This window comes from Lindgomyces ingoldianus, assembly GCF_010093535.1.
Source record: "Lindgomyces ingoldianus strain ATCC 200398 unplaced genomic scaffold BDR25scaffold_38, whole genome shotgun sequence".
In the NCBI taxonomy this organism is placed as follows: domain Eukaryota; kingdom Fungi; phylum Ascomycota; class Dothideomycetes; order Pleosporales; family Lindgomycetaceae; genus Lindgomyces; species Lindgomyces ingoldianus.
In genome coordinates this window covers 730144-756138 of record NW_022985199.1, presented here as the reverse complement: position 1 = coordinate 756138, position 25995 = coordinate 730144, and the positions used below count along the sequence as shown (strand labels likewise).

General features: G+C 41.0%; 5 protein-coding genes across 5 annotated transcripts; 1 reads left to right on the top strand and 4 right to left on the bottom strand.

Annotated features, from left to right (window-relative positions):
• Positions 1 to 3016: 3016 nt before the first annotated feature.
• BDR25DRAFT_378852 (non-specific serine/threonine protein kinase) lies at positions 3017 to 4394 on the bottom strand (the record flags this gene model as incomplete). The annotated part of the gene is made up of 5 exons (XM_033697574.1): positions 3017 to 3207; positions 3255 to 3417; positions 3470 to 3777; positions 3823 to 4167; positions 4223 to 4394. 5 exons carry the CDS (start codon positions 4392 to 4394, stop codon positions 3017 to 3019), a joined length of 1179 nt encoding a protein of 392 aa, XP_033542503.1.
• Positions 4395 to 4691: 297 nt separating this feature from the next.
• BDR25DRAFT_306718 (uncharacterized protein) lies at positions 4692 to 5514 on the bottom strand. The gene is made up of 2 exons (XM_033690690.1): positions 5249 to 5514; positions 4692 to 5122 (listed from the first exon to the last, which is right to left on the bottom strand). The coding sequence occupies exon 2, from the start codon at positions 5092 to 5094 to the stop codon at positions 4729 to 4731; it is 366 nt and encodes a 121-aa protein (XP_033542502.1). The 5' UTR covers positions 5095 to 5122; positions 5249 to 5514; the 3' UTR covers positions 4692 to 4728.
• A 384-nt stretch (positions 5515 to 5898) lies between these two features.
• BDR25DRAFT_239571 (uncharacterized protein) lies at positions 5899 to 6937 on the top strand (the record flags this gene model as incomplete). The annotated part of the gene is made up of 3 exons (XM_033685686.1): positions 5899 to 6190; positions 6240 to 6583; positions 6635 to 6937. The coding sequence occupies 3 exons, from the start codon at positions 5899 to 5901 to the stop codon at positions 6935 to 6937; spliced, it is 939 nt and encodes a 312-aa protein (XP_033542501.1).
• Positions 6938 to 10613: 3676 nt separating this feature from the next.
• Positions 10614 to 11109, bottom strand: BDR25DRAFT_360589 (uncharacterized protein; the record flags this gene model as incomplete). The annotated part of the gene is made up of 3 exons (XM_033696281.1): positions 10614 to 10629; positions 10777 to 10874; positions 10915 to 11109. 3 exons carry the CDS (start codon positions 11107 to 11109, stop codon positions 10614 to 10616), a joined length of 309 nt encoding a protein of 102 aa, XP_033542500.1.
• Positions 11110 to 12898: 1789 nt separating this feature from the next.
• On the bottom strand, positions 12899 to 13429 carry BDR25DRAFT_239730 (uncharacterized protein; the record flags this gene model as incomplete). Its single annotated transcript, XM_033685692.1, has 1 exon — positions 12899 to 13429. A coding segment is annotated over one exon (531 nt), but the record flags the coding sequence as incomplete, so codon positions are not given.
• Positions 13430 to 25995: the final 12566 nt, after the last annotated feature.

The window sequence follows — 25995 nt, the reverse complement described above, 5'->3', positions numbered from 1 at the left end:
TTACGTCTCTTAGGCTCCATCATATCCCCTGTTTCAGAGAACAATATCTCACAATAAGAGGAGGATGCCGGGATGGAGAGCACGTCTATCGCGAGCCTTGATAGGTCAGGGTATTGTGCCCTCATCTCAAGCCAATACGCAATAGGATCAACGCTGTGTTGGTGATCGGCCGGGAGGTTTGGCTCAAGTGCGTACCAACGCTCGAATTGATCCCTGGAGTTAACCTCGATGGCTGGCCCGTCAAACCTCGCAGGCTTTGTGAGCTGCGCTGTAAACAGGTCAATATTGCTGACCTTAGGCCTCTTGCGCGGGGGAGAGATGACAGGGCTGCTATCCTTAGGTTTGTACTCATTCTAGAGGCCCTAGAACATTGCCCTGCCCTTTAAGAGCCACTCTAGGTGGTCCTTGCCCTAGGCGTTGACAAAGTAGTGTTTGTAGTAAGGATGGAGGCTTGTCGCTGCAAAATAAGCTAGGGTGTCTTTAAGCTTAAGGTAATACTTTGAGAGCTTTGTGTGGGCCGCTGTTACGTTGATTTTTAGGTGGTCTTTAGGTGCGTCGCTCTGATTAAAATCAACGCTCTACCACGACTCCGCCAGAGCTTCAAAGTGGCTGAGGAGATACTCAAACGTTGGGTGGACTTCATAGATAGCTCCAAAATGACCAGAGGAGCCGCGTCCTTCACGCCTCTTTGTGGCGTATGTACTCTTTAACTACAGCCCAGTCAGCAGCGTCAAGACCAAAGGACCAGGTCCACTCAGGAGCGTCGTAGGCCTCTGTCTAACGCGCTCGCCGCGTCGCGTCCTCTTTGCGCGTCTTGTCAATGTGATATTCAATATAGGCGTTAACAGTCAGGTACAGCGTAATAGCCCTGACAAAAGAGTCGCAGTAGCTGTTCCAGCGCGTAATAACAGGTTTAACAGGCTCAAGGAGCTTGACCAGCGCCAGGTCGCCCGCAAGGCGTTCAGACTCAAGGATATCGCGCTGTAGGCTGTTGAAAATATCGTACTGTTGACGAGTACGAATTGAATGGAGGACGTCACAGAGGACACCTAGCAGCCCTCTCCAACGCCACTCGTGCAAGAGCTCCTCCTCTGTCTAAAGCTGCGAGGCCTCATTATTAAAAGACTCCTTGTCAACTCCATATATCACTGTCTGGCCAACTAAATTGAGCGAGTGAGGTGAGCCGCGGAGACGTCGTTTAAGAGGTGAAAAGCTGTACTTTTGGGCGAGCGGGCTGACGGCAGTATTATTATTAGTGGCGTTATCGAGGACAAAGTAGCCGACGGAGCTGGCAACTATCCCAAACTTCTGCAACATTTTGTCAACGACCTCAGCCATCCTCTCGCCAGTGTGGGCGCTGGCGAGCTGAGGGAGGGCGAGAGGTAGGTCGCGGATCTTGCCACGGGCGTCAACGTAATGACGGACGATCCCTATAAAGGCCTTCTTGCCGCCCTTGACAGACCGGCCGTCAAAACTCAAGTGGATTTTACTAATAGCCCGACTTAGTTCGCGACGGACCTGTGGGACTAGGTAGTCGTACAGGCGTAAAATATACGCTCCGACGCTGCGATAGGTCTTCCAGAGCGCCAGGTCAGCCTCAGGATTAGCGACACGGAGGAGGGCTCGAAAAGACGGCGATTCAAACTCGCTAAGTGGGTGATTGTTCTCGACAAGCCAGGTGATGGCCGACAATCGAAAACGCTGTATATTAAAGTTTCCAAGGGCTTTAGACACCTCCTGCGACATTTCCACTCCAGCGCTTGCCAGACCAAAGAGAGTACGCTAGCCGCCCTCCAGCCCAGCTATCTAACGCCCTGGACGTGAGATATTGTGCCCGGCGCGTCGCTGCTCAAGGTGAGCCCATACGGACGACGTCGAGCTCGTCACGTCAAATATGCCCTTGCCGCCGGTGCTACTGATAAGCTTGTGTAGATGGCAATACCGACAGACAAAGTAAATACGCGTCATCAACGCCGCAGGGCTACTCGGTAACCGTACTCATAAATAAGCGACTTTTTCGTCCTCTAGGTCCGTAGGGGGACTGTAAACCGTGGCGGCAACTCCAATCTATCCTATCAAAGTTGTCCTCATAACCAGCATCAAATCCAGCATCGTCAGCGTCATCAGCGACGGTGGAGGGCGCGAGGGAGGACCTGACAGAGGGCTCGACGTTGAGGGAGGGCTCGACGGCTCGGTAGTTGATGGATGCAATGGCGCGCTCTCTCACCTCAATTTCGAAGGTCTGCGTACTTTGTGAGTCTGTAGGCAGTTTAGCGACGATCCCCTAAGGCTCCTGTTGATCCTGCCGTCTTTTTAGGGCCCTAGCGGCTCTCTTGGGGCCCATATTAGTGAGTGCAGGTGTTAATGTAAGTGCCCCGACAGAAATTTTAGGTAGACAGGTACTTACCCAATTAGGAAATCGCCCTCAGGCCAAAACACTAAATTAAAATATCTATATTTAGCGATATCTCTAGCCTCAAAACCTATCTATAAACACTTAAAAAAAGCTTAAAAAAGGCTACTTAATCAAGCTAATCAATCAGGTTTAATAGCTAAACCTTACCTACCTATGATTTTGTATACGCCGAAGGTTGATTGATTGAACTAAGAGAAATTAAAAAATCGGGCTACTTGACTGTTACCTGATTGCTTGTTCCCATCTCTGCTTGTGGCGCGGAGGTGTTCTTGTCAATGGCGCTGCCCCCACTCATGCTATTGCTCAAGGACGACGATATCTAAGCTCCGGACACGTACTACTTAGCGACAAAAGGAGTTTTTGCGCAGATTGAATTGGCCGACAGTCGGGAGCAAAACGAGTGAGGTCCAAGCCGTCAATATCATGTGCGGATGCTAAAGTCGGCCAGAACAACTGCTAGGTCGTCGATGATGACATGAAATGCCCGGAAGTGAAGTGAAGAAGCATATGTTTTTGTAGATCAATCCTAAACATGTAACTGATACAAAAACTCCGCGAGAATGACTTTGCAATGCAATGGTTGCTTGATCGTCGTCGCAACTACATAGTGTCGGCCATCCATGGGTGCTTCAGGAGTTCAGTCGCCGATTTCCTGTCTTCCGGCCGCCATCTGAGCATCGAGCGTATGAAATTGAGAAATAATTCCTTTTCCTCCCCTTTAAGCACCGAGACTCTTTCCTCGAGTGAGATCTTAGGAATAGTTACACTCTTGGAGCCACCCGTCCAGTGTCCTATTGAACTTAGCAGAGTCTATGTCGGGACGATCTCAATGACTAACCTTGCTTGTCGAAGACCTTCCTTGTCATATGGTTGCTTTGCGTATATTCAAGCGGAGGCATTCCAAGGTATGCAACCATTTCGGAAACATGATGTGTCTCTGATGGGTTGCCCTCGTTGTCACGGGCGTCGAATAGATGCTCATCTTCAAACAAGTCCCACACCTAATCAAGAGTAAGTCATTGAGACTTCCTTATAATAGTATTGAATACTTACCAACGTGGCGACACTCCAAATGTCCACCTTAGAGCCCCACTCCATCTCGAAAATTATCTCTGGTGCACGGTATAGCTCAGGCTGAATTAAGCCAGAGTGGGAATCTCCTATCCGCGCTTCTCCAAAGTCACAGAGAACTGGTTGGCCCCAAAGATCACCCGTAGGATGGGGAAGCTTACGGGAACTGTAAATGGTGCGTGTGTCGTCAATCACTTTGGATGGTGACGGGTTCTCTGCTTCAGCTTTCTCGAAGTTTTCCAGAATAGTGTCATCATCCACAGTCAGCATGATATTTCCAGGATTGATGTCTAACTTGTCAGTTGATTCAATCATGTTGCATCATCTTGCCGTACCTGTATGTACGACCTTAGCCTCGTCGTGTAAGAACGACAGCGCCTTTAGCACATTGGCTAGCGTGCACTTCAGAAGCGGAACGTCGAGCTTGTGTGCTGGGTTGTAATACTGGAGCTGTCGAATAGTCATGTGCATGGGTGGATGAACAAAGCACAAATGTTTGCCAGTCGGACCGTCGAGCTCAAATTCGCCATACAGTCCGCGGATGTATGCTTGGCCGCGATGCTGTGATTGCATAGAACTGACATGCTCGTAAAAATCTAGCTCTCGATTGAGCTGTGGGGTCTTTTCGGCATCTCGGGTACAAATCTTGACAGCGACGAAGCCAGCGACGGAGCCAGCGTCTCGTTCTCTGTGCATGGATGATCAGACTTTGAAGGGTGGGTGGGGGTGAAGAACGCCAAACATACCGGATATCCCGACACAGCCAGACCGTGGAGTATGCACCGTAACCGAGTTTTCCTATAACCTTAAAGCTAGAATCGAGAATCTCACCAGGTCGTGCTGGATAAAACTGATCATGGCTATACCACGGAAGGCGCTCCTCCTCGAAGAGCTCGCTGGCATTCATTTTCGTACTCTGGAAGCGCGAAATTCGGGAGGTGTTTGCAAGGTATGACTCAAGCTTGAGGCTCAGATGTGTTCTATCGAGGATCTAGTAGCAATTCACATGGAGATTATGAGTATAACAAACCGGAGGAGGGTCGTAAAGGATAATTACAGGTATAATGGAGTGATGGAACGAAGAGGAATGGTTTACGCTCCGACAATCGGCTGGCTCAGGTGGCATGCAAAGTATTCATAGATTTGTGACTACGTTATTGCAGAAAGACGACATTGGATTAATTTTTTAGATGTACTTTAACAAGGCCTGAGCGCTGACGACTTCACAGTTATAATGTCTCCTACAAAACCATATTGGGACCAAGACCAACCATACCCATCATCACTGCTACCATCAAAGCAAACATCAATGTATATGACCCTTCATCAACCACCGCTTGTCCCGCATTGCCAGTACACTGCGGCGGCGTAGGCGAAGTAACAGAAGTATTCGTCGGCCCCCTCACCGTGCTCGTCGCATTCGGCAGCACCTCCCTCGTCTGGCTCGGCAGTGGCGGCAGTGGCGGCAAGAACGTCGCACTCGACGGCGTCGGCAGCGCAATCGTAGCGCTCAGAGTACTGAAGCTCAACTGCGCAGCCGCTCTATTGGCAGCATACACACTGACCTTCGTGGTCGTTGTGACGGTGCTGCATGAGAGCGACTGCATGTAGATGCAGTACAGGGACCAGCAGTAGCTACATCGGATTGTAAGTGCGTGGGAAGAAGGTGAAAAGTGTAACGGACTATGTAATCGTAAATGTGTGATACTTTAAACTCCGCAGCACCACGCCCACGCTGGTCGCAGCCGGCGCGATCGTACCTTAAGCCTGAGTAGTCTGACTACAGGGATGTGCGTCCACAAAGTGTGTAGAAATAGAGTTTCGAATATTGAAGGGACGGATCATACATGATCTGAAAATTATGCTAAGCAGTAAAAATTACAGGTTGCGTAAGCCGCTGAACAAAGTCGATGTTGTCGCAAGTATAGGTTGAGGTTGAGTTTGCATCATACAGACTCACCACCGATGACAATGCCCTACGAAAAGGGTGGCATATGCCGCCGTTTTTGGCGGCAATTGGTACCTAACTTTTAATTACAAAGTTAGTTCAATATCGTATTATCTCCTTTTCCAGTTACCTTTTCATCCGAGAATCTTTGTTTTGAGTTGTTCTCTCTCTAATGATTAAACCTGGTCATGCGAGGGGCTGAAATCAGGCCCTTGAGCAGTGGCTTAGCTTACCCCTCCTCTCTAGCTCTTTTCAGTTTAGCGTGTATCCCGCCGTGGATTCCTCGATAGCTACTAGAGCTATCACCTTTGCAAACTGTCCTCTATTGACATGTACGGTTTGCCATCACATCTTTGAAGGCTCTTGCCACCGTAATCGAACCACATACCTCACTCTCGAATACTCTTGCCGGCGCTATGAGACGTTCATGTTTACGGTATCCCAAGCCTCCACTGTGTCCACCATGTCGTCTCCGTCCTCTCCAATATCTACTTTCGATCCCGCCCAAATCTCCACCATAGCCCCAAGAGATCGCTCAGGAGGGCGAGATGTTCACATCTACAGCATTAAAGACCCTGCTACAGTACTTTGTGGTCTAATTCTCACAAATGGCGTCACGAATGCCAACTTTTACTCCATGATGGAGATTCTTCTACTGCTTTCGAATGACTTTGAATTACGCGATGAAGACGATACCAAGGTTGAGAGGAATGATAACTCGCTTCAACCTGGGAAATACTATATTATTTCCGACGGTTGGTTAAAAGCAACTCCAATGTGGTCGCATAGCTAACGCATCAGTAGCGCCGTTCCAGATCAATAACGAGAAGCCGGCCGTCCGAACAATATCGCATGCTACTGGAACTCGTGTCAAGCCCTTTACTGAGGCAGTCCGGGCTCGAGACCGTCGATGCGTCATATCTGGAGAGGTAGCGATTGGGGCGCAGTTTGACAATTGGAACGGCTTTGAAGCTGCTCACATCTTTCCACTAGCCTACGAAGGCTATTGGAATGAGAACAACTACGATCGCTGGATAACAATTCGTCCAGAAAAAGGCGGAACAATCAACTCGGTACAGAATGGACTACTCCTTCGAAGCGATATACATCAGCTGTTTGATAGCTACGATTTTTCAATTAATCCTGACGTAAGTATATCTCCATATTTTTATAACTATTATAGCTAATAGATATTCTAGGATGACTACAAGATTGTGTTCTTCACCTTTGACGGGAAAGGTCTTGCTGGCAAGCGACTCGACCAAGTGTTCCTAAATAACCCTCAGCGACCTGTCGATCAGCTTCTGCGATGGCATTTCAGGCAGGCAGTCCTAATAAACATGAAGGGTGCTGGCGAGCCTAGGTTCGAGCATGACTTCCCGCCCGGCTCGGATATAGTTGGTGACATTCTCAGAGGTCCAAGGGCATCCGAAAGGATGGAGTTCGAGCTCTTCAGTCACGTTGCTGCTCACATGGATATCCTTGATATTTCTTCTACTTAGTAGAACAAATATATGGTTCTGCCACAGCAATTAATGGTCTCATCCTCTCCAGCAGTGTTCCGAATGCAAACTTCCACTTGGTGATTAAAATTCCTGGCTTATTCGAAAGCGCCACTAAATTAGAATGATACCAGTACTTAGAAGAAAGATAGCCCTCTCAAACCGAAAAATTACTACAAAACTGCTTCTTTTAAGCCATTTTTATCTATTCATTTGGTTTGCTACTGTATGTCCAACGGGTATAAGCATGCGAACTATTTGAGTAACGTTTTGGGATCCTGGAAGAAGCATCTAATCGAACATGGTTAAACAAATGTTGGTACTAAACGCCCAAGTTTCCTATACGACTTCCAGGGATACCTAAGGTCAGAGCTTGCGGTTAGCATATCTGTCCGTTGGCTATGGCAAATTCAATAATTAGGTTGACTGCGTCGAGGCTCTATTTCCAGGATTTAGGTTTCCTGTCTAGGAGATCACCAGAGGGAAGCCGCTGTTCGGATCGGCCCCAGGAGGGAGGGTAGGTCCCCTCGTCTAGTATCCATGTAACACTAGCCTCTTCTTTTTTAGAACTGGCGCGTCCTTATCCGCCGTATATTCGCCTTGTAGCCCCCTCAAGCTCCTTGGACCTCACAACAATCGCCCAAACTACCTAGTTGGTTCTCATCACTTAACCCCTCGCTTCCACATGCTCTTTAACCAACAGCTCTAACCGTGCGATAGTTTCCGACTATGCTCGGAGTTCCAGGTCTTCAGCGACTACTCTTCTTATTATGTCCCACCGCACTTTCTTCCAGAGGCTTCATCGTATCCCTTTCTCGTACGCAAGATCGATGGTAAATCATGTGCAGACGACCATGTGGCCGGAACCGTGGCGCCGTCGCGTTCGTAGTGCATCCCTGTATTTACGATGCGAGTTCTTAGGCCACCAGGATCAAGGCAGTTGTTGAACCGTGTTCCCCACTACAGTCATTCCAAAAAGTCTGTCCCATGGCCTGAGCACTCGCTTATGAGCTCAGGGGACTCGGAAAAATCCCCCCCACCTAAATTAGTACTGCAGGCCTTTCCCTGACCCCCAACCACGCATCTAGAGCTCTAGAAAAGCCTAAAAAATCCTTTATTATTTAATTTTAACGCTGCAGCTCCTTCCTAATTAGGTAATTAATAACAGCCTACTAAGATAAGCTAGTCCTCTTGTAACAGTTAAAAACGCTCCCTTACTACTGCTGCTAGCTAATTAGTCTAAAAATGTCCTTCTCTCTAGTTAATAGCTGCTGCTGCTCTTAAGGAGGTCCCCTTGTTAGCTTAGCCCTCTTAGTCCCTCTAACTTTTGCAATTTATCTATTTTTCGCAGCTAGCTAAGGTTAATAAGGACCCTGTTAGATTAGAGGATAAGAAGCTAGCTAAGTTAGCCGCAAACAATCCTATTATACTATTAGTAGAGGTTACATAGGGAGAGGTTACAGTGGAGGTACAACAACCTGATGACACAGAGGCGTCACAGAGGTCGCGTTTATTGTCAATAGATAACTAGGTACAGGAAAACGCTAGGGATCTGCTAGCACTAAAGTATACAGCTTAATAGCAGGCGTACATCCTAAGGGGCTACATTAAGGAGATGTTACCTAGCTCCTATGCCTGTTATCTCTCTACTAAAGAAAGTAATACTGCTACTCTTTAGCCACAGCTTTAACAGTAGAAGGAGAGGACGCTCTAGAACGCCCAAGCAGCTAGTCCTAGTGTTTGTAAAGCAACTATAGTAACTAGCAAGGCTACGTACAGTGGTAAAGCTGCTGCTAATGCAGTAGTAATAGAAATCTCTAGTAAAGCTAATATAAAGTCTCTAGTAAAGATGTTAAAAGATTGTTCTAAGAACTACTGTTTCTGCTGCAGAACAAAGAAGAAGTAGTTTATAGACATTAAGATAGTTATAACTAAGGCAGTAGAGCCTCTTATTACTGCAGCAATACTATTATTCTAAGCTAGGGCTAAAAAATTAATGTTATCTGTTACCTAACACTAGCTTAATAGCCTTAACAAGCATTTAGCCTAGCAGGAGATTAGTATAACTTATTAAATTACCTTAACTAATAGATAGCTCTGTTGTAATTCTCTCTGTAAGAACAAGGGCAATAAGACTTGCTGCTAGGTGCAGGGCGATAAGGATTGTGTTAATATGCACTACTCTCTAGATAGTGACAACTTGCGACAATAGATAGCTAACATGCAGGCCACTCTACTAAAAGCAACTTATAATAAACTATCTAAACAAGTTATTATATCCCTTTATAAGCAAAGGAAGCAGAAACTAAAGGCAAAATAGCAGAAAAAGCAAGCACAATCTCCTCTCCTATCTGCTAGCGTTGCTTTATTGCTAATTGCCTAGCTAATTAAGCTAGAGACGCTCTAACTACTGCGTAGCATGTGTTAATTATTACTACTATTACTAACGTCCTTTTAACCTTCTTGCTCCTCTTAGCCTGCCTTACGCGCTAGGCAGCCTTTAAGTCCTCTTAAGATGCCTAATTATAACTATACTAACATCCTTAAGCGCTTCTTTAAGTAGTAGAAGGCTTAGCCCTTAACCCCTACTTGCATAGTAAATGTGCTTAAGCAGATAAGTCACATATTAGTAAAGGATAACTAGGATCTTAATACACTTAAAAACCTAGGCATAATAACAGAAGAGTAATAGAGAGAGTACTGTAATAAATATAACTACTTTAAGCTAGGAACCCTCTTTAAGCTAAAGAAGAAGGCTGCTTTTTTTAAGGGAGAACTAAAGGCTGCCTAGGAGTAGTATAGGGATAGGCTTAATAGAGAGGACTTAGATAAGACATAATTATATAGACTATTTATTCTCTGTATCTAGCAGCTTTAAATATCACTTTAAATTCCTAGTAGCAACGCTGCTGTACAGCATGCTTAAGAAAGTCTCTATAGTTATTAAAGTTATCTGCTAACTAATAGTTCCTTTTAAGCTATAATTTTAATATAGCAAAGGACAACTTAATTAGGTTAAAATTAGGTAAATATAGAGGTAAAAACGCTAGTATTACACTAGCTCTGTTGCAGATGTCCCTTACATAGTCTAATTAATAGATACTTGCGTTATTAAGTACTATAACTAACCTTAACCCTAGGTACAGGCTACAGAGAGGTAGCACTTAATGCTTAAAAAAATTCTTAAAAATTTACAATATGCTACTACTTTAAAACATTATATAGGTTATATAACTATCTATAGTATAGGCTAGGAGGAGACTCTATCTCTGTAAGCAGACAATTAAGCTATAAACCTTACAGTCTTTACTAACAGGACTCTACCTGCGTCTCCTATCCCTAGTACAAGAGTTACATCTAGATTTGTTAAGGCATATAATTTAGTCTATATGCTAGCCTTACTAACAGAGACGCTAGGCATCTTTTAGCTCTAAACTGCGCTCTAAGGAACAATAGTAAACAACCTTTCTAGACTATTGCACATTTAATAGCTAATTATATATTGTACTAGCTAACACCTTTATGTTGTACTTATTAAGTAGGAAGTCTTGCATTTTGTTAAGATAAGCAGTAGGGCGATCCTTAAAAAAGGCAAGTAGGCCCTGTAAGAGCATTAGCACAACACTAAGAGAAGGACTAAGATAGTCGCCACCTACCTAGAGCTAGCCTTCACGTATTACCCTAGGTCTTCCCTGTCTCAGTGTTGACAGGGGATACAGGCAGCCCTATAGATCCAAGCTAGTACAGATCCTGTAAACAGGCTTATAAGATATGCTTAGGTCCCTTGCAATTTAAGGAACTAACATCCTAATATTAAGACAGGTTTGTATACAAGCGACAATAGCCTCACTGAATTGAGCAGGCATGGTTTGTGGATGGGGAGACAGCAGGTAAACAATTGTACTACTAAATTAGGTGGGGGAAATTTTTTCAAGGTCTAGGGGACCACAGCCGAGCGCTCAGGCCATGGGACAGACTTTTTGGAATGACTGTATAGGATAGTCGTGTTTCAATGCCTTTAAGGAGTGGGCATTGAAGATAAAATTCAGACATGAGTGGGGTGATAGGTACCTTTTCTCCTTGGTGAGGGAAGTTACGACAGTATCGCCTCCAGAGCTCGTTGTGGAGGTTAGAGTCCCCAGTTGTGAAGCTATTGGGAGCACTAAAGTCATGAGGAACTAAGTTGATTGCTGAAAGAGTGTACCTAAGGGTCTATATATGCTACGGAGTGGTCGAGGCAGCACGTAACTATAGTACGTGGCAGTGGCTTTATGCAGATGAGTATGTGGTGGAGCTCGGAGACTCCGTAACTGCAAGTCCCTCAACCCAAGCTTGAATGAAGCGAATGTATGAGTTGTTGAGCAAAGGCCGAACAAAACACAGACAGACTGATAGGCAATTGGTATAGCTAACTAACCTGATCTTCACTCTATTGAGAATGTATGGAGAATTCTTAAAAAATATGTTTAGAGAGGTTCCTGAAGACAAAAGAAGAGCGAGTTAGGTATATTTAGGAGAGATCGCTAGGATTAAATCTAGACTATTCAAAAGTACACTACAAATATGTGACAACTTCGTGAGGCAGTCCTCAGAGCAAGTGGTGGTCTAGCCCCATTTGAGAACGCCAATTGAGTGAAGTTCTATATATAATAACTAAGGTAAATGGGATAGATCGGGTTCCTATACAGCATATTCTCCTCATATTTCCAGCCCACTCAATCTCCCCCCTTGTAGTCAGCTCCTTTAAGGATCGCCTGGGACTCACAATCGATCATACCAGTGTGCCAAGATAAGCCTATCTACTCAAACTGATCATCAGTCTCAAAATCTACAACCGCGTCACCAGTTTGTAGACGGCCCTTCAAAACTAATAGCATCTTGCCATCAGGGCTACCATCTGGCTTATTGTCAGGAGTATCTTGGGAGGCCAACTTGATGTCAGTTTCCCCTTCTAAGATGCGCTCTAGGGTCACTTGGGGCGTCAGCAGGTACGGGCTGCAAGTGCTGTTTGCATCCTGGTTGAAAACGTCGGTTTTGGGTGAACTATTGGTCATCCATGACGATAGGTAAAGTTGATCCGATTGAGGGATCACTGGTGCGCGATTACAGGGTCCAGTAACCCCCAATTTGACTGGCGAAGCAAATAGGCAATCGGGTGCCGTCATACAACCGCCTGTACACTAGATTCTCTCCAGAGTCGAAATGAATGTCTTCTCCTTGAGGTAGAGACGCCAAACTAGTGAACATGGTAGGGATGTAGGCAACATCGTTCAGCCGCAGCTTGGTAGGTCCTCTGGGGCCATTGGCTGTGAGCATGACGGTGCCCCATGCGACTATACGATGGTGCTGGCCATCAGCCATGAATCGATCTGATGGAGATGGGTTTCGCGTCCATTTGAAGTTAGCTAGGTTGTTGCAGACATGGACATCAGCTCTAGAATCTATGATCCATAAGTGCTGGAGGGGACTCTCCTCCTGATAAGACTCCTTAGTGATGAGATTTGTCGTAAAGGTCATGAGAGGAACAGCTAATCGTCTGGTGCCTGATTGAACGGTTGAATTGGTGGTGATAGGCGACTCGGAGATTGAGTTCGGAATTAGACTAGCCGGAGGTTCGGGTTGAGAGCTTTGACCATGCGAGTCAGTTGGTCGATAGTGGCTGCTATTGTCGCCCCTTCCACGTCCTTTCTTCCCGCCGTCTCTTCGCCCTTGGATAGATGTGCTCCTTAATCTTCGAGAGAGATCCTCGTTCCTGAGTCGCTCAGCCTCTGCATTGAGCTGAGGATCGCTGCTCATGCGTCGATCGTACTCCTTCTGGAGAATAGCAGGGATCTGGTACCCCTCAGGTCTTAATCGAGGGTCGTTGACCTTGCAGTTCTTGTTCTTGTGGGTGCCTCCACAGAGGTGGCAGATCCACTGATGTTGTTCGTAGTTCTGAGGAGAGCTTCGACCGTATTGGTTCTCCCTTAGCCATGCGTCCTGTTTCTCCTTTAAGGGCCAATTCTTGGCGCGCTCGTAATTCGTACGAGCAAACCGTTTAAGCTGGTAGCGTGAGGGCTCAAGGTACTGCTTAAGAGTCTTCAATTGATGATAGACGCTATGACAGTCCATAATAAGAGGATAGTTGGTCTGGTTGATCGTTGTGTAGATGATCGTATGCAGGTCATATATGGCCTTGTGGCGAGCTTCATACTCTCTGAGGTCGTCTTTGTAATCCTCTCGAAGCATCAGGTATTGCCCCAGTTCGGCCTCACTTAAACCCGAAAAGGCTGCACCGGCAGGCAATGGAGTCTGGCTAGAGTACACAGCGCCTGGCTGAGGCTTTTTTGGTTCAACGTTTACTTTGAGGGTACCATCGTCTCCCTCGGTAAGCTCAGGATTGACATAATCCCATATATTATCCCTGGAGGCTTGGTGCTTAATTTGACGAAACCAGGGCATCCAATCGCTCTTACTGGTGAGAATTACGAAGGTACCGATCGTTAGAGCCATCCTAGTGCGCGATGATAGCAATCCGTGTGCGGGTTGTCGATTATTTCGTGGAATAAGCCGAGGGTCGATGGTACGAGGAGAGCAGGTCTCCTCCCGTCGAGTAGTCGCAGTGCATAGCAATCTGTGCTCTATATGGACGAATAGGTCGTCAGGCGCTTGATCGAGCTCGGCGGGTGAGCAAGCAAATGATCGAGGTAAATTGAGCCCGCTGAGCCCCTATTAGACAGGTGTGAAAGTTTACTATGCTGTGGTGACAATAGATTTAGCCATAAGCCGCGAACCGGGCTCGTAACCGTCGAAATAGCAGGGAGGGGGTTTAGTATAAGCGGGCTCGATTTGAGGGGTGGTGAGAGCCAAACTGGTTGTGAGATCGGCAAAGCTCGAGATAGCTCTGACGCGACGAGTGTATCCTGTGCGCCGAGGAGCTAGTCCTGGTAAGCAACTAGTGCGGTGGGAAGATACCGCATCACGTGCGATATTATTGTCGTTGAGGTATAGATGAAAATAGACAAAAACACAGTTGATCGAAGGAAGGCTCTATTAATTACAGATCGACAATCTGCGATTCGGATAGAATGCTCAAGAGACTTAAGGGACGCTAAAGCCACGGCATTCCTTCACACCAAAGGAGTAGGACATGTCATTTTCGGCGAGGTTGGGGTAATTATTGATGTGTAATCGGGAGCCAGCTTTTGATTCTACCAAGATAGGTGACGGTGGGCTGTATATCTGCACGTAGCTGAATAGTGAACCGGAGCGACTCTGCTGTAGAAAAGCCTGCAGAGTGGCAGTAATATGGTGCTAGCCAAGCCATCACGTGATAGAAGTGTTTTTGAGAATAAATACAGTAAGAAGCAAAGTTAGAGGCGTGGAATCTCAAGGCCAACAAAAGGCTTGAAAAACTAAAGCTGGCTCCGGCAATGCCTTGGCTCTGCCGGATCTGGCTTCTGTGGGTCTTGTCTCGTTCCGGGTGCCGATGTGCCCTGCCATAGGAACCTTCTCGTACCCACTCCGTCTACCTTTATATCTAGTATGGGGATTCATCTAACTCTTTTCTTCATTACGTATAAAATATTTCGCAACAAGGGTGTAGCTAGAGAGGGTCAGCTTCCCTGCTAGGGGTAACGATATTTCAAGCCAATCAACATTCACTACCGTAAGATATTGTCGCACGTACATTTATCCGTACTGTGCTTGGTAGAGGGTTGGCTTTTATCAAATGAAACACATATCACTTATAAGCGTTTTTATACAATATCCATTTGCCTTCTAATGCAGACCTTCCCGATCTTGGCGCTTAATTAAGAGTTGCAACAGGGGTGTTGCAATGCTGTCATTGCCATCATTTTTCCAACTATTGTACTTGGCTGGCTTGCCTTCAGCATTAAAAAAACAAGTTAAGAATCTGTCTAAGTGAAGCGTCAGCCCAGTCGATATTTTAACGTACGCTAAAGCGTTGTTCTAGCAGCGGCACGCCTGGTATGCTGTTGTATAATCCTAGATAACAGACCCATTAACACAGACGTAGCCTGACATTGTCAAGCCTAACTCAACTTGGCTGGAAACTCTTTCTGAAGTTAAGGTCGATCAGTATAAACTCAAAGCACTAAACTGTATCATTGAAGAGGTCAGCAAGAGCAATGATACAAATAGCAAGGCCCGCAGCTTCTGCAATAGCTTTAAGTTCTGGTAGGTGGGGATGAGAAGGTCCCTGGTTGAGTTAGATGTGGGGCTCATTCCTCACAGATGCAAAGAGAGTTTGTGCGCGACTCTCAATTCAGGCGAGGATTAAGGAACCGTAAACTGTATTGAACTCGGCGCCTGCTCCGCAGATTTGAAGCTATTATAACTACTCCTGAGTACTTTGATTCACAGACGCCTTAGAAGGCTACGGTGAAGCTCTAAAGGACGCGCATGGCTTAGAGAATAAAATCAATTGCTAAAAGAGCATATCTAAGAGCCTATATGTTCAGGGTAGTAAACTTTGGCAGCATATATCTAAGGTTAGCAGCAGTAGTTGATGAGTACGAGCAGGTAGTAGAGCTCAGAGAGTTCCGTAATCACAACCAGTTGCATGTGTCTAAGACCCTGCGGGCATTCTTAAAAGTTGGGACCTCTGGCAGAAATTTGGAATGGCCGGTAGAAAGACCTGTGCCCATGTCGTCAGGGTTGGTGCAATTCTCCATGAGCGAGCTCGCTCCAAATATGCGTGATGCCCTTTCCCCAATTTCAGCAGCTATATAACGAGTCACATAAACAATTTACTTCCACCACACCAGGGATATGAGGTGGGCCCAGAAAATGAGCACTGCGGTTGGTATGGGAGCGTATGGCTTTGTAAGGTTGGTTATAAAACTTGCTCACGTACTGCATAGCAAATCGAGGGCTGGAGCAGGGCTTCCAACGAGGCGTAGTACTGTACGATTGGGTGGGTTTGAGGCCTGTACGAGTGAGATTTTGTGTGCGTTCGTACGACGGGGAGGAGGAGGGGTAGGTGTACGTATTGTAACTGTTGTGGCTCATGTGATCTGTACGAGTAGTACGATTTAATTAAAGTACGAGCAGATTAGCCTTCCTTTCCAGGAAGAAGGGGGCTAGTCCTAATTAGGAAGGATTACGTAACAGCTCGCTTACGCGCACAGCCGCCACAATAAACAATCTAACCAACCCAGCTTCACATCTCCTCCTGCCACGCCCACCAACCCACCTAACTAGGGCAGTGCGACCTTACTAGCTAATCCTAAACTGCTAAGGACGCTACAGGTACACATCTTACCCTATCTGCATGTTTTAGGTTAAAATCTAATTAGAACAGCCTCTAACACCCTCTGCTTACTTCTAACGCAGCAGATTGTGTCTAATAACGCTATAACAACACTAGATAATAACTAGTTGTAACCTAATAATAAGCCTCTATTACTAAAGATTAATACTAAGGTTATTATTAATTTCTAAGGTAAAGGCCTAACTAGAGGCTAGGACCTCTTAGCTAAAAAGGCTAGTGCTAATAGTAATAGTAAGTTTTACCTTACACATGTTATAATCTAGGGCTAATTAGAAAAAATAAAGGCGCTAGACAATAATAAACCTACTTTATTAGACAACATGTTGTTAGGACCTACTTCTTTGCCTTCTGTGCCTAATATGTCCTAACTAGAAGACACGCAGTCTTGCCTAAGTCTAATAGCATTGCAGGCAGGACTAAACTAGACAGTGCCCGCCCGCGCCTTTAGCTAGACTAGACTGTACAGCTTGTAGGGCAGCTAAGATTAGAGCTAGTAATAGTATAGTAAAAGTGTAAGTAAATTTAGATTAATCTAGATTAATACAACTTAGAAAAGAATTAGACTAACAATATTTTTTTATAGCTTACCCCTACTTATATCTAACCTATATCTAGCTATAAAGAACATTAGTAGCAATTTGCCTGTTAGCTAAGTTGTAGACTATATCTGCTACTGTAAGGTCTATATCTGCAGGCCTAGGGTTAATATCCGCAGGCTTAGGGTCTGTACTAGAACACCTAGTAGCCTTAACATAAAGCACCTCTGTTTGCTCTAGGCGGACTGTACCCTTTCTAGCAGCAGTTTATGCCACTATATTCCTAGTATAGACATTACAGATATAGCATAGGTTAGGCCCTGCCTGCTCTAACTCTAATTGTTTTGCCTTATTAGATAGATTTAGCTAAAGCTAGGTTAAAGCTAACTAAAGGTAAAAAGAAGAGAAAAATTATACTTTAGCCTAAACCTTTAAGCAGTAAATCTAAGTAGTTTAACTCTTTTATAAAGGACACTAATTTATATAAAATTGTTAATCTAAAGCTGCTATATAAAGAGGTCTAGACTGCTGCAAAGATAATAGGACTCTTTAGGCGCCTAATAGACTCTAAGTTTATAAAAGATCTAAACATAAAGGTTATAACAGCCTATTTAGAGTTAGTTAAGATGCAAACAAATTAGATTGTTATAGTGCGTACATAGGTTAATTCTCTTTAGAACAGCTTTAACCTAGTTTTAATTAAAGTTACACGCCCTAAAGCAGCTAAGGCACTAGTGGCCTTTATAGTAGGTTAGATCTTACAGGATCTCTGCTAGAAATGCCTAAAAAAAAACAGCAAGTTTGTCTACTATGTATATGTCCCTAACTATTTTAGCTATAGTTGTGCAAATTGTTACTACAGTGCAGAAGGCAAAAGTTGCAATCTTTAAAGTAAGTTATTCTCTTTCTAAATAGGATATACCTAGATACTAACATATATTAGTAGATTAAACTAAATTTATTAAATAAAACAAAGTCTATTAGCTAAAGAAGAAAAAGGCAATGCCTAAAGATATTACTACCTCCTTAAAGAGCATCCCCACTCTGTAGAAGGGTTTAGCTGTGCTAACATCCACCCTAACACTAAAAGGGCCTAAATTAGCTTTAACTAAGGTAGATCTAAGCCTTTAAAAAGCTACTTTAGTTCTAATCTATAACAAACCTACTGTTCCTTATAATCTAGTTATAGCCTCTATAATTAACTTGTTTAGTTACTAAGTTCTAAGGACTAGGGCCTAGCCTATACAGCAAAATATGTACACAGCCCTACTAATTGTGATTAAGTTATTCTAAGAAGTAATCTCTATAGATAATAAATTACTACAGTCCTAGTTTAGTTAGGTCTAGGACTAGATTAAAGATATAATAGAACTTGCAACAGATAAGTGCATAGAACTTAGTAAGGTAATGTAGTCCCTGTTATTCTAGTTTAACATAGTAGTAGATGTTAGCATAGCTTTTAATGCTAAAAAAGGCCTAGCTAATAGTAATAAGAAAGAGGCAGAAAGGCCTATAGACAACACTAACATAGCTAAGGGTTAATTTAAAGAAGATAAGGACCTAGAAGATACTAATAACAGAGAGTTTATAGCTGCTAATAACATAGAGGTTTCTGCTAACACTTTTTTAAGTTCTAACCTTTTATTTATTAAAAAAGTTAAGACCTAATTAGCTATAAAATAATTTTATAATAAACACTTAATCTAGTTAGAGTTAGGTAATATTAGGAAAAAAAAGGTTAAAACTACAGCAAATAATCTAGGCTGCACTAATATAACTGTCCCTGCAAAAAGCACGCTAAAGAAAAGGAAATTCTTTAAAGAGTGTAAGTACAGGCTTAATAATTATTAGTATCTTTTCTAGACTAATTAGAGTAGACCCTAAAAGCATTAGGTAGAGTTAGTAGGGTTGCTTTTAGTTTGCTAGATTTAGATAGTTAGTTTATTTTCTAGATAGATGTAAGTTAGTGTAGCAGCAGTTTACTCTAGCACTACACCTACTAATGCTTTCTCTACTAGAGTTAATAAATTAACCTTGTAATAATATACCTACTGCATAAAAGACAGCGTTTATAATCTTACAATAGGTAGCTAATATAATTAGATTATAGGCTGCACATAACTATTCCTGTAATAGATATAAAGTGAATTAGTAGCTATACATTATTAAGACTTTTAAAGAAATAATGCTAAAGCTTAAGACTCTAAACACTTATAAACTTTTTTAACTTCTTAGGGTAAGTAGTATCTTTATTAATCTAATTAGTAAAATGTTTTTTCTACTTTTAATATTAATTATCTGCCTTCCTTTTCTAACTAGACTAGTGCTAATAAGCCTAATCTATGCGCCTAATTGCCTAATAACAGATCTACACTAATTAGAGATCCTGTAACATGCTACTATTATAGTAGCTTGTAGAAGAAAGAGGAGCAGGACTAGATATTAACTTTGTTAAAGGTAAAAAAGTATTTTTATACTCTAGCTTGTAATCTTCTAGTAATAACTAAAGACATTATGCTAATAAATAATATATAGAGCATTTAAGATTATAACAAATCTAGAGTATAATTAAAAAAGATTAAAGACTAGTTAAGATAATATACTTAATAAGCATTAGGCTAAACCTAACAGGGAGAGTTCTCTAATATGTACTATTCTTCTAACCTTGCACGCCTATGCCTTAGCTAAAGAGTATGCTAGAAATAGAAGTTAAGCTTAGAATATAGGTCTTCTAGTTTAACTACCTTAGTATTATAAAACATAAGCCTTAGAAGCTTTATGTTATAGTTCTATATATAAAGTAGATAGAATTAGGTAGCATCTAGTAGATTACCTACTACCTAACTATAAACTAGTCTATCCTGGAGCGGCCACTCCTAGACAACAGTAGAGGGGAACTACATCTAGGACTAAAGCCGCCCTAGATAGGGCAGGTAGAGGCTGTAGTAACAGCCCTACTAACGCTAATTTATTACACTTTTATTATTAACAAAAGGCTAGTCTAGGTTGTAGTTAAAGTTAAAAGAAGGAATATTATACTTAGGCAGGATAGTAAAAGAATAATAAAGGTTCTAGTCCTATAAAAAAATTAGCTTATATAATAAAGTAGCATAAAAGCAGCTTACATTAAGGTAGGTGTAGCTAATACTTCTCTTCTCTTGTCTAATTAGACTATAATTAATGCAGGTAAGGTAGGTAGTTGTAATGTAATGCTAATTAAGCATCTCTTAAATAAACATTTACTACTTAATACTTAGCATAATAGCTACAGGCCTAATAGGCTCTTTATGTACAAGAGGGTTAGAAGGCAAAATGGCCCTAGTAGATGTGTACATAAAGAGTGACATAGTAAGCAGATAGAAGGCAAAATAATAGGAAGTATAATATAGTAGGTAAGAAGTAAAGAGAAAGTATTATAGTAGATTAAAAAGAATTAAACTTAATTTAAAAGGGCTAAGGCTAGATCTGTTATTACACAAAGCTAAAACTAGATTTCTAGGAGCACTGCCTAAAATAGGATAGCGCAGGACTAATATAATTATAATAAAAGCAGATGTTACTAATAAGGCAAATATAGTAGCAGGGCAGAAATGTACATGCACTATATAGAGCAGTCTATAAAATAACCTTAGGATACATAATATTAACTACCTTGCTTATTAAACTAGGCAGAATTAGAATAGAGATGCTAGATACAGTAGTAACATGTAAAAGGGCTACATATAGCTAGCTATAGGTAAAGACAGGATATTATAGGTTAACACTAACAATCTTAAGCAACTAACCTTGCAACTTGTTAATAGACATAGCAAAACAGAGTTAAACTAAAATCTAATACTAAATAATTAAAAAGGGTAAGGCATTATTATTCTTAGACACTAACTTTACGCGCGTAATTGTTTAGATCTAACTATTAAACTTACTACTAAGTATTCTACTAATAAAGAAAGGCGCTGTCTGGCTAACAGCAGTAACTACAAGACATGTGCTGTTACACAATCCTTGCCCTAGATCTAGATTGCGCAAGAGCATAACAGGAACACTAACCTTTAGTTATAGAGTAGATAGAGAGAGGCTAGGCAGATTAAAGCTTTAGAGTAGGTCCTCTAGTAGTTAATTAATTCTATCTAAGAAAAATTAGTAGACTTTATTAGTAAAGTAGAACTCTGTTGCAACACTTTTAAAGCGCTTAAATAGAAAGTTATTTAGGGAATTAACAGCGTTGTTTTAGACTACTAATATACACCTTTGCTTTAACAAAGAAGTATAGACTTTTAGGTTAGTAGGTTTCTAAAGTAGATTAGGTAGATAGATGTGAGAATAGAATGCAGATACAGACTAAAACTGCTAGATTCTAGGAAGAAGCGCAACAGACTTTTTATTACGCCTAGCTAAGTCTAATATCTACTAAGCATATTCTTAGTTAGTAGGTCTTTACCTTATTCTTATATTCTCTGTTAGCTGTAGAATAGTAAAGTATGGCTATAAATAGGAGTTCTAAAGGCAGGCTTGTACAGTCTGTGACCTCCCACCGCGCGAAACAACAGGAAGAATCTGGGCAAAGTCCCCTCCTAACAGCACTAGGATACCTCTAAATAGGGAGTTGTTCTTTATAATATCCTGCAGTGTACGGTCAACCGCTTCAAAGCAGTACCGGTGCTGCATTGGGACCTCATCCCATATAATCAAATCCGTCTGACGAATAAGGTCCGCAGCAGGAGAGTCCGCACGCATAAAGCAGGTAGATCTGTCTTTAATATTAATAGGTATCTTAAACTAATAATAAGCAGTGCGGCCGCTAAGAAGGAGGAGCGCAGCAATGCCAGACGATGCTACGCACAAAACAATCTTGCGTTAGGTCTAAAGATAAGTGCAAATAGTCTTATATAAAAAGGTCTTTTTAGTTCTGCTAAGGCCCTAAATAAAGTAGCAACTAAATTATAGTGTAGTAAAAATAGACTAAGTAACAGCATAAAAAACTTCTAGTTAGGCCTTATTTAGCTTATTATACGCATTAGTATAATTAAGATCCTGCTTTATAGTGTTGTAATTAAGCTGCTTAGCAACTAATAGATTAACAGCCTCCTGCACCTAATATCTCTATAGCATAGGCATATTAAAATTAGAAAGGTTCTTTCTAAATAACTTAAGCATAGCCTAGTTAATTAGCTACAAGCATAGATCCTTTATAAGATTAGTAATGCTAAAGGGCAACACTATTTGTTCTAAGTAGAGGGGCAGGTTGTTAGATAGATGTTAGAAGAACTTATTTTATAATGCTATAAAATTACCTACATTTCTAAAGACTAGGGCCTAGAGGAAAACGCAACGTAACTTAAAAGCAAGTGCTAAATGCTAAAGCTTAAGAAATATATACTGCTATAATCTATTCTTAACTAAGAGATTAAGAGCTAAATAAGTGTCCTTAAAAGTAAGTTAGATCTAACTATTAACTGTGCAAAGATGTTTAAAACTAATTACGCCTAGGATTTGCGTAAGAAGCATCTTAAGATAGAAACGCTCTTTAGAGGAAGAACTACAAAAGTAGACGCAACTAATAGAGTACTAATTATGTTAGAACTAAGTCTATTTACTACTGTCTTTTTCTAGATTCTAACAATACTAGGTTAGAAAGTTCTAGTAAAGAAGATTACACTTATCTATGTAAAGAGCATTATACTTTAACTATTTTATTAATAATAATCTTTTCTGTTTAACTGTAATCTCTACCTGTTTAGCACTGTCCTTGTTATAAAAGGTAACTATATGCTGTCCTAGTAAATGCACTGCTAATTAAATAATAAAAGGCTTTTTTTTATAAACCTTAAACTTTATTAATTGCTAAACAGCCTTAGTTAGTCTAATATAGCGCATGTTTAGATACTAGGCAACCTTGTCTTTTTACTAGATACAGATAACAACCTAATTAGTGCCTTTATAGATATACTTATGTATATATTTAACTAACTTTACAGAGGCACAGACCTCTATGTTAACATGTGTGTTGTACTTATGTAAAAGGTATAGACTGTAAGGCACTACTTAGTAATTATTAACTATAATGTTTTAACTATAACACTTTACAACCTAAGTTAAACTAGGTTAACGCTAATATATAAAATAACTGTCTCTACTAACTAGAGTCTTATTAGTGTATTCCTTTAGGAATTGCTTCTAACAGGTTGCTTAGAGAGAACGCTCTGTAGTCTGCATATAGGGCATGCTAGGATTTAAAGTTCTACATAGCCTATAAACTATAGTAGTTTTAATAATGTTACTTAGAACTTTATCTAGATCTTAAGCCTTTATAGGGAGCTTAGCCTATATAACTTAATTAATAAAGTTTAGATTAAGGAACTAATTATAGTAATTATAATGTAGGAAGAGTAGAATGTAAGCATAAGGTAAACCCTGCTTCTAGTACTTAATAGTATACATAATACTAGTATACTAGCTAAATACATAGTTAGTCTAGAGGTCTGTAAGGAGGGAGTTAAGACGCAGCTTAAAAACGCGTGTGACTAGATCTAGCTAATCTAATAGCTAAAAGGATGTACTAATCTCCTGCTCTAACTCTAGCTATTTAGGATTAGTAGTAAAAGTAATAAATAAAGTAGGTTAACTAAGCTTTTAAATAATAGCTATAGAGTCTTAATAACACTGTGTAATAAAGTAACTGCTGCTAATGTAACTTAAAGGAAGAATAGTCTAAATCTTAACTAAATTAGCCTAAAAGTTGTCTTAATCTAATGCATTACGCACTCCTTAATATAGATTAGCACGTAACTGTCTCTAATTTGCTGCAATCTACTGTAACTTTCTTTGTTTACACTAAGCTTAGCAGTTAACAACAAATTACTAAAATAATAGACTATAATTAAAAGGCATAATAAGACTGCTACGCTAGGGAAATAGGTAGAATTAGTAATACTTAGAATTAGTTAGAGTATCCTAGGTGCGAGACATGCGTGAAGTACATAGCTGTAAACTATAGTAAAACCTAAGAGTACCCTATAGGAACATTAAAACGTAGTGGAGAGGCTAATATACTGCATGTGTATGTTTAATCTTTTAGTATAGAGACTAATAGTGTTTTAGATTAGGGCTAGGTTAGTAGTAAAAAATAAAATCTTAGTTATAATTCTTAACTAGCTTATTACAAACTAGAGCAGTAATCTCTTTAGTAACAGGCAAGTTCTCTTAATGTTAATTAGCCCTAGCCTGCATAATTAACTGCAGTTGTAGATTAAGAGTAATTTATAATTCTTTATCTTGCTTATAAGCTTACTGCAACTGCTTATATGTAGTTTTGTACATCTTAATCTAAGGATTGTTATAATCTGTCTTAACTATCTGTAGCAGCTGCGTGAGTATAGTTAGATTAAGACCACTATTAGCCTAATGCCCTATACGCGCACTGTTGGCCTAGGCAGGATTGTAAAAGTACAGCTGTGCGTAGGAGGGGACGTCCCCCTTAGCAGGCTCTAATAGGCTGTGCATATAGTACATCTCCTCTATAATCTAAAAAACCTTTACGCCTATGCTACGCGCACCCTAATCTATTTGTTTGTAGTTAGCTAATGTAAAAGCTAAGGCTGCGTTGTATAATTAAAGATGCTTTTAAAAGGATCTGCTAAGTAGGTGCCTACCCTGCAAAAGATAACACAGAAATAGAGGTAGATCTAGAAAGGTTAAAAAGTTAATATTACTTATTAGGCAACATATAGAGTACTAAGAAGAATCTGCTTAACTCTTGTTAACCTGCTCTTTAGGCTAGTAAAAGGCACTGTAGTTAGGACAGCTGCTTATAGGATTCTGCATTAGACTAAAGTTAATAAGAGTAATATAGTCTATAGTAGTAATAATATATGCCTTTAGCAAATTATCTTGTAAGAGACTAGCCCTTAGTTGCTTCTAATCTCTACGCATAGATAGGGATAGAGCAGGCTAATCTAGAGTGTGTTAAGAAGGTGAAGATTAAACAGGTCTTTGTAAAGTTAGCTATATATTATAATAATGTATACATATAGACAGTGTAGGAGGAGTGGAAGTTAGCGTAAAGGACTTAGGAGGGGTTAATTATATATTACAATAGATCTAGACAGATAGTGTAGGAGGAGTAGAGAAGGGCGTAAAAGTCTTAAAAGGGTATTAATATATATAAAATAATTAATTAAGCACTAGCATTCTGCTTAATGCAGTGTTACGCCTAGCATGTGCAGGTTAGCCCTAGCATAGACCTAATTAGACTGTAGTAGCGCGAGCTTAAATGTGTTTTAAGGGTTGTGCATTAGAGTTAACATTAGCTAATAGCTAACACGCCTAGATAGAACTAGATATAAGCGCTAAAGAATATAATAATTATAATAAAGTAATATACTGTACAGCTATGTTTGTTGCACTAGTAATAGGGAGCTCTAACTTTATTAGTAGGGAAGTTAGAGAGGGGTCTGTAGTTATTATAGACTAAGCAGAAAGTAGGTAATAAGTCTATATAGTAATAATATAAAGAGATAACACTGTATAATAAGAAAGGGAGAACAGGTTAAGAGAGAAAGGTACTAATTAAAAAAAGTTAAAGCAGATTAGGGATAGATTAACTTTAAGTAGATTAGAATTCTACCTATTAAAATAAGGCGTAGTAAGGCCTATGCTACACTAAATAAATTTGTTCCTTTAGGGTCTTTAGAAGTATAACCCTTTTTAAAACAGTGTCCTTATTAAGTTTAGGAAAGGACTTAATTAGGCTAGAAACCTCTAAAAAAAAATTCTGCATAAAAAAAAATTTAAGCTATCTAAACTTATTATCCTAAGCAATAAAACGCCTCTAAGCCCTTACCCCCTATGTAATAGTTTGTAGTATGTAAATATGCTCTTAATTTTAATATAATTAGTATAGCTTTATAGCTTAAAGAAAAGAGGAAATAGTTAAAAGTGTTTTACATTAGGCTAATATTATGTTAGGTGTAATCTTAAGGCCTTTACAATTCTTTGTAGAGGTTAGTAGATAATGTAGGATAACCTAATACACTTATGTACATTGCAGATAGCTATAATACAGTAGCTTACTATAACTTATTGTTGTTATAAAGTAAAGTTAACTAAGGCTGCAAAGGTATTAAAGCAGATAATGTTTAGTTAAGAAAGATTAGAACAGGTTAGAGCAGATGTAGAGCTAAAGCCTAAAGTTGCACTACTGTTTTGCTTAACTAGGGGGAGATTCTCTAGAACCCTCTTTTTGCCTA